The sequence below is a fragment of the Tinamus guttatus genome, unplaced genomic scaffold (assembly GCF_059628265.1).
Source record: "Tinamus guttatus ecotype Peru unplaced genomic scaffold, ASM5962826v1 Tinamus_guttatus_pri_ptg000198l, whole genome shotgun sequence".
NCBI classification, from domain to species: domain Eukaryota; kingdom Metazoa; phylum Chordata; class Aves; order Tinamiformes; family Tinamidae; genus Tinamus; species Tinamus guttatus.
The window spans coordinates 1984887-1993558 of NW_028288732.1; the positions used below are offsets into that span (position 1 = coordinate 1984887).

Here is an 8672-nt window from a genome sequence, read left to right on the forward strand (position 1 = left end):
CTCCTCCCCGCGCCGCTGCCGGTGGCGCCGCCATTTCGGGCGGGCGCGCGGCGGCCCCCGCGGCGGCCCGGAAGTGCGCGGGGAGGGCAGGGGCGCCATCTTGGGCGCGTGCGGCTGTTTGTGAAATGGAGACGGGGCTCGGCTAGGTTAATATTGTGTTAATTAACTAATGTTTTAATTAACTCTCAGAAGAGCAGAAACAGAAGTTACCAGAAACCTCTGCAAGGGCTCTACATGCTTTGGGGGGGCTTTTGGAAAACGCAGCCCAGTGGAACCTTAGGCTGTCACCTCAGTGAATTGCAATTGGTGTCTACACCGTATCTTGCACCCTCGTGAGCTTTCTACTGTCTAGGGATTCACAGCAGCCTTTGTGAGCACTCAGCTTCCAAGCCCTTGCAGATTTTCATAAAAATTAAAAAAAAAGACACCTTTGGATTCCTGAACAGTCATCACTGTAGTTTAATCGAAGTCAGACGCTAACTAAAATGACAGATGCTAAAATACTTTGAAGAGTTTGAAAGCACTGTTAATTTACACATTTGCTACATCACTGTGAAAGAGAGGAAAATGAGCAAACACCACCTGTGACAATCCACAGAACATCACACGCATTACAGAGAACACATTACTTCAGAATTACTAGTAGACTATATTTCAAGTTCCTTCAATTTTTTTTTCAGCAGACTTTCATATCAAAAGGTTCTCTTGTTCAGTAACAAACACAGCCCAGGAAGCTCAAATATGTAACTTAAAGGCTCAAAATCCTAAAGACAGGGAATCTAATAAAAGTTATTTCTGAAGTTGATCCTTAGATTCTCTCAGTCTTCCAGTTTGAATGCTGTTACTGAAACAAATGCACCTCACAGATCTCACTGTAATTAAAATTGAAATTGACCTACTTATTTACTGTTTGAGGGAATATATACACACACACACACACAGGCATAATTCCCTCCTGACTACTATAGGCCATTTCTCTAATTCAGAGCCATGGAGAACAAAAGTCTCTGGCTGTGTCAGTCCAGCAGCATTCAAGTCATCTCAGTTCACCTTAATGCAGCAGTCTCTGAAACAATGACCTTTCACTTATGTATTTCATGTAAATAAACCAAACTCTGCTCTTTAATTCCCAGCTACCTCAATGGGGAACAACATACACTCCCTGACATGTACAACAGCCGGCCTCCCAACTTAACAGACTTAACTATTGTTTCTCTACTACTTAATATACTTGCATGTTTTAGCATGCTGATCATTTAGAAGCAAATATCCTATTGCTGTTGCTCCTAAGGTAAAACAAATCCACCTGCTCATGTTAACTTCCATTTACCTTCTGACATATATTTAAAAAACCTCAAACATTATACTCTTATTTATAAAATTCAACCTAAGACCAGCTTCTACAGATTTCCTAATCAGGCACTGTGATGTGTATTTCTGTTAGGAATGAGCTGCCTTCGTTACATTAAAAATGAGGTATTCCTTCAGTTTCCATTTCATATATTGGAAATGGACAAAAGTCAAAAATCAGAGACAGGAAGTTATTCTGGAGTTAACTAAGTTTTCTGTGTCACAGTGCTCCATGGAATTACTAAATCACATTGCCTGGATGGGTCACACTTCATCGAACTGTTCCACTTCGCTGCATTTTCCTACTCTCAGTCTCCCAAGAAGTCGTCTCCAGCGTTTATCAGTGCCGATCCACTAGAAGCAGCTCGTAAAGAAAGGACAAGCAATTCTACCCCACCCAATTATACCAATATGAGCAAAATTAATTTTCCATGTCTAAAAGGGTTTACTATTACTTTTAACCATGTTATTGCTACCAGAGTAAGACAGCAAACACATTCAAAATGGGAAGCTAGCAATTCTGCTACAGATGTTGCTGTCTATAAATAGATTAATCAAATACAACCATGATATGATGAAGTTGTGCTTTTCAATGATTACACAGATTTAGTAGAAAACCAGCATTTCAAAATGATGAAAACAGTCTTGCTTCCTACAAAGCAGCATATGCCAACTGGCTCATATTAGATTCTAGAAATTTCCTTAGAAATTAAACTTCCTTAAGCCGACTATATTCAACCAATTTTTACCCCTAGCTTTAAAAATCCATTGCAAAGACTGTTGCATACCTTCCTGCTACCAACATCAGATCTCATTGCTCAGAAAATGTTTTTTACATTAATTATATTTATACAAAGCTTGCATTACACAATCTTACATTACAAATTTACAGTCAATACAGAAAGAAATGTAAACTCTACCACTTATTTAAGGGTAATTTTACCCCAATAACTAGCACAATCTAAATTATTTCATCCTTATTATCAGTCTAGGCATCTCAGAAATACAGCTACCAAAGGAAGCTTAAAAATTCACTTTTAAAGGGTACATTATAAAGATAGCACTACTGGATGTGATGTGCAAAATCATTTGAAAATGACTGAACAGAATTTATGTAATGTGCCAGTGCTTTAAGCCATCACATAGGGAAAGTTTAAAATTTACAGAATCAAAGTAACTGCCTCCAGTTATCAGTGGTAGAAAGCTAATGACAAAGTTACAGAATTACTCTAAGAGTCTTGCTCTAAAAGAGGTTGGTGACACACACGGTTTTAGTGAGAGCTAAATTTAAGACTTTACGTGTGAAGATCACAAGCTTTGTACATTCTCAGCTCCATCATCTGGCAAATTCCCTTACAATTGCTCCTTAAAACATGACCAATCTATAAGCAGACATCACATCTCACTGGTGCATTGAAAGAAAGAGAAGAAGCTGAAGGAGACAAAAACCATGTGGGAAGCGTGTAGTACATGTGGAAATTGATGAGGAGCTAGAGAGCATTGCAGGTGTTTCCACAGACAGGAGGCAAAATTAAAAACTGAAGAGAAAGACAGGAACTGAATGATGAGGTAGGATAGATACTCCAATAGAACAGGTCAATTGTGAGAACTTACCAAAAGTAGAGGTGGGAAATGCAGCCCCACATACAAATTTGGAAACTTGCATGCCTGAGAATTTAGAGCACACTTAACTTTGGCAGGGCAGTGCTATTTGCTAAACATAAACACACTGCAGAGGGCAGCTGCAGAGGGCAGCACGAGTTCAGCAGCAAGGGAGAAGACCATGGCAAACAGTTACTTCAGCATGAAACGATGCTGGCTTTGCCCCTGTTTAACTCTTGAGAGGGCTGCTCTTGCACATTAAACATGAAAATACGGGATGACCTTCAGAATTGCTATTACATCATGCTACTACTCCCACCATTTCTCCTTCCCTCCCCCCTTATCTGATCCATCACACTAAGTGTGAATAATCCTACAGAAATCCCTAAGTAAGAAAATTCGCAACACCAAGTTGTTATGCGTGTTTTGTTGATATAAAGAGCAAAACATTAGTATTTTCCGTTGTACAATTGCTTTTATATTGTATTTAATTTCAAAATTTAGTAACTGACTGAAAATAATTCCAATTCTAGCAAATTAATTACAAGGAAAGTTAATCAAACTGTGTCATGTATCTGAAGGTGATTTAAAAGATCTTTTTCATTTCCAAACCTCATTAAACAATCTGTACATTTATGAGGTAAATCTGCTGAATGCCTAAAATCCAAATGAGTTTTAAGGTCTTCGATCTGCCCTGTTGAATATTCACAGTATTGACACAAATAAATCCCTTCAGATAAGTGAGAGCTTAAATGCTTGCAGTATTCCAGCATACCTGAAAAGCCCTTCCCACAGTCATCACAAACATGAGGGAATATTTTGGTGTGTTCAATAGCTACATGCCTGTTGACATTTGTGTGCAACCTGCTCCTAAAACCACACACTTGGCATACAAAGAAGTTTTTGCATTTGTCGAAGCTAATTTTGTTTATAAGACTATACTGTCCACGCTCTTTATTATTATAGCTGTCACTTAACTCTATCAGTCGACACGCATGCTCATTCACCACGTGGCTATGCAAATCCTCGGGGTCGTTGGTTTCATGCTCACAGAACTGACACAAATACTGCTCGTCACAGCTGTGTTCCTGGAAGTGCAGGTACAACTCGCTGCTTGAAGAGAACTGCATATCACACTGCTCACACCAATAAAGGTGGTCACTGAAGTGAATGTCTGCTATGTGCTGACTTAGATTCTCAAATATTACCGTTTTGTAATCACAATATTTACAAATGTACGGATCCTCCTCATGCAGTTTTACGTGTTCGATGAGCTGCACTTTGCTGGAGAAACTCTCTTTACAAACTTTACAGACATGAGTGTCTGCACAGGTTTTATGCTTCAGGATCATGTGCTGCTTTAAATCAGAGAAGTACTTGCTATTAAACTCACACAGCTCACACTTATACAAGCCACTGCTATTGGCTCTCAGCAAAGGCCATTTCTGTTGAGCTGTGATATTCAAAGCCTGGTTCTTCTCAAAGATTTTACAGGTTTCAACAGGGATTTCCTCGAGGTCCTCAGCTTCTAGCTTCTCAGGTGAAACAGTCTGTGTTTCTATATCATGAACTTCTACAGCATTAACCTCTGTTGTAGAAATTTCTACAGTTTGAATATCAAGGGGTTTCTCCTCTTCTGTAGGGCTGTCACCAAATATAGGTGAATCACATATATCCTTGTACATTCCATTATTAGCAGCTTTTTCTGGAAGAGGAAAGAGGCAGTAACAGCACAAGATTAAAAACAAAACAACAACAACAACAAAAAACCCTGCAAGGCACCTGGCTTCATATTCAGCTTTTCAACTAGCTGTATCAGCTTACAAATTCAAAAAGCAGTTATTTTTCACTAGCTAGAATAAGTTGTGTATTTCATTAGCAAAAAAACCTGTCAACTATGACTCCTTCATCTATTTTGTCAAAGCAAAAAGCAAAGCTTGACTGCATTAAAAGTCAGTATCTCCAGATTCCCAGCAGCTAAGCAGATGCTGCTCCTGCAAATACACATTTACCTTTAAATACACATTTACCTTTGTCCTTCTTTTTGGGGTCCGTATAGTGCATCCCCACAGCATTTGAATGTGACCCACTCCACTGAGAAGTCCCAGCATGTACTGGACTCCCATCATCATCAGTATCTAGACTATGCGCAGGACTGTGGTATCTACCTATAAAGGGAAAATAAGGATTTTCCTGTCATTATGTATCTGTTCTATCACTATAATTTGTTAACCTCAGATCTTATTTACTGCTTACTCCAGTTGCATTAAATTTCTATATTAAAAAGCATCACAAACTATGTTTAAAAAAGTAACACTGTTCTGTAGAAATTACTTCCACACCTGCAGAATTCAACTGAAAAAATCAAAAGGTGGCAACTCTATAGCAAAAATTAGCCATATGATTATACCAGAAAATGAATGTTAAAAGCCTTAAAAGAAGCTTTTAACAGCAGTTCTGATGCACTTAGTAAAGGATTGTACCAAATTCCTAAGTTTTAACTCTTACCTCTGTTATCTGAATACCTGATATCCGGCTGTTTCATAGAGCAGACACTATAGCAGTGGTCAGAAAAAATTCCACTATTGTCTATGTATTTGGTTACACCTGAAGAATCTAGATACCAAAAAGGAAAAAGAAGAAAAAAAAAAAAGTGGATATTTATATGAACAACCTGACACAGGTGCATATGTATTTAACATTCACCAACATTCTCCTCACTGGCCACATTTTTTATTTCCCATGTTTTGAGAATAGGAGAGAACTCTCTGCTGGCCAGATAACGCTCCTATAACGATCTACAACTTCCAGTCGCTGCCCACAAATTTCAAGCTATCAGATACAGCTGTTATCAGTCAAACCTCTGCTCCTACGGAAGACAGCAAGAGCAGCATAGTTAGTTCAGTGCTGAACATTTCTGATATTCCACCTAAGCTTCCACTTGATTCCTCCCACTATCTGTTAGTAGAATCATCTTCACTTTACAGCTCGAGCGGGTTGGGAAACGTGCAGGGAGTACAGACCAGAATTGACTAAAAGTGACTTCACCCCTCAGTGCTCAGGGCAGGCCATATTCAGGGCAAAGCATCTTATCTCTTTATGTTACCGGTTTTCCACGTATTATCACATGCAGACCTTTCTCGTAACAAGGTAATTACTTAGAGGACAATTAATCTTATTAAAGTATGCATAATTCAAGTTCCAAACCAACCTGAGTATCGAGAAGGATGCAGAGTCTTCCTTTTCCTCTTTTTAGGATGTTCGTTCATTTTGAATTTGTCTAGACCAGTTAAAAAGAGAAAATATCCAATAAACTGATTAGAGTTGTTTGCAGCAGGTTTATCCTCTGCAACTTTAAGAAACAATAAGTGCATTTTGAAAACCCTAACATTACACAAAACATGTTTTTTTTCCTACTTCCCTTTCTCCCCACAGCCCGTTCTGTTATGGTGTCAAAAGAGATTTCCAATTTCACATTCCTGACGTAGAACAAAAGAGTAATGAGATTCACCCATAAACACAGCCTATTCAGGCACCACCTGTGAAGCCGTTTTCCTGCATCCTATTGCCCTTCATCCATGATCTCCCAAAAGCTCTTTTCTGAGGCAGCGAACTCCAGACAAAATTATAATGTTGAAAACACTAACAGAAGCAATGCTACCCATCTTACCCAAATCCCTAGACTCTTCAGGATTAGCAAGAGGACAGCAGCTAAGAAGATGATGCCTGTACAGCTTTCAGCTGGAATGAAAATTGCAGCGAGAGAAGATCTTCAAACATGGACTCGTTGTGAAAACACTTTAAACCTGCAGGGCAAAGTGAAAAAAAACATCAAGGACAGAAATATTACAAGCACTAACGTGGCAGGCATGGACAGAGGCACCACCACGGATATGTTGGCCGGGGTAGCTGTGAAGAAGCGAAGGTGACAAACCCAGATGCGGTTCACGGTTGCGCTGCGGCGCTGATGGGATCTCGCAAGGCTGCCCTGAAAGCCCAGAAAGGTGCCTGCCTCAAACCCCAGCCGTTCTGAGCGGCAGAATGATTCACGTGCAGCGTGACTTCACTCACACGGGAGAAAAATAACAGAACAAGGCGGAGAAACAGCTCCTTACGAGCTCGTTACAGTTTAGAAACGTTGAATAACCCCGCGGCGATTGCGCCCCTGCACGCCACAGCCGCTGCCGGCCGCGTTCTCGGCCGGGCCCTCCCAGCTGGCACGGCGGGAGCCCCGGGCCTCGCCTGCGGCGCGGAGAGGGAGGCGCCGCCGGGGCAGGGCCGAGGCGCGGCCGCCGCCCGCGAGAGGCCCCGGGCGAGCTGTGAGTGACCGGGCACCGGCTGTGGGGAGAGGGGGGGAGCCGCTAACGGCGCGGGGAGCGCCCGCCCGCGGCCCGGGCCTGGCGGCTGCCGCCTGCGGGCGGCCCGGGACGCGCCGCGCGTCAAATGGCGCCGACCCGAGGGGGCAAAATGGGGGCGGGCGGGGAGGCAGGGGAAGGGGGAGGCGGCGGCGGCGGCGCCCGCCGCGCTACGAGGCTGCGGGCGATGCCGGCGGGCGCTGCCCACCGGGACTCACCTTCCGCTGCGCGCCCGGCGCCGCAGCCGCCCCCGGACGCGGCGCTCCCTGCGGGGGAAGGGGCGGGCCGCGCGGCGCCATAACGCGCCGCGGCTCGGCGCCCGCCGCCATGGCGCCCCCTGCCGGCCGCGCCGCCTCCCGCGCAGGCCCGGCCTGCGGCCCCTGGAGCTGCCGCGTGTTGGGCCCGTTCTGCCCCGTTTTCGACCCAAAAGCAGCACCCACGCGCGGTCCCACGTGTGCTGGAGCGGCACCAGCTGCCGCAGGGGGAAGCGAGGGATCCGCCGGGGGCATAGAGGCGAGGGGAGGGCTGCAAAAGCATCTTCTAAAAGCACCCACAGCTGCACCAAACAACTGAAAAAGAGAAACATTCTTTCCCAGCAGAGTATTTTAAAAGGCATGTTTTTTGATTTGACAAATAAAAAGCTGTAGTTCAGGGGGTCTTGTTTATTATTTACAAGGCAGACTGACCTAGTGATTAAGGTTGATGATTTCAAACAGAAGATGCAGTTTTACCACGTGATTGATATGATTGAAAGTTTCTGATGATAACGCAGAAGCAGTATGAAGATAAAGCTACCACCTTAGCGACAGAGTGATTGAGCCCTGTAGAAATTAAGGCAAGATAATATACCTATTTTCTCCCAAGGTGAATTTCTAATCCAACAAGATAGTAACAGTCAGAACTGCTGGTGTTTCTCTACACTAATTTTAACAAAAGCTGTCTCAAAGTGGCATTAGCCCTTGAAAGAAGCACTTGCCCATATATTTCTCCCTCTATTCCCCTAAGTTTCCTAAAAAGGAGAGAAGAAAGGGAACTTCCACCACTTTCCTACCTCTTGGTGGAGGGCAGTAATACTATTTTACAATTCATAACTTGCTAAGGGGAAGAAGAAGAAAAAAAAAGTAAGTTTTATTTAAATTCAGGATCTTGCTCAGAGAGACAAAAATCAGGCTAATGGAGTCACTTTTCCTTTAAGCATAAACCATTTTGCACCTTTTGTCATTTTTCTTCTCTGTGCGAAGCAAAACAGCCCAACACCACATGTCAGCTAGTAAGGCGAGATATTGAGTGAATTAAATGTCTGAGCAAGATCCCCTTTGAAGACACAGATCTAGTTCAAAGTCGCAGGCATCAGAGTGCCATCAA

At 43.0% G+C, this 8672-nt stretch overlaps 1 protein-coding gene across 2 annotated transcripts; it reads right to left on the reverse strand.

Moving 5' to 3' along the window:
- Positions 1-3464: 3464 nt before the first annotated feature.
- On the reverse strand, positions 3465-6735 carry ZNF639 (zinc finger protein 639). 2 transcript variants are annotated; one of them, XM_088523894.1, is made up of 5 exons: positions 6623-6735; positions 6164-6232; positions 5461-5568; positions 4983-5120; positions 3465-4657 (listed from the first exon to the last, which is right to left on the reverse strand). In XM_088523894.1, the coding sequence occupies exons 2-5, from the start codon at positions 6219-6221 to the stop codon at positions 3510-3512; spliced, it is 1452 nt and encodes a 483-aa protein (XP_088380020.1). In that variant the 5' UTR covers positions 6222-6232; positions 6623-6735; the 3' UTR covers positions 3465-3509. The 2 variants fall into 2 exon arrangements, with proteins under 2 accessions (XP_088380020.1, XP_088380021.1); XM_088523895.1 differs by lacking the exons at positions 6164-6232; positions 6623-6735 and having other exon boundaries at positions 5478-5552.
- Between the last annotated feature and the right edge of the window lie 1937 nt (positions 6736-8672).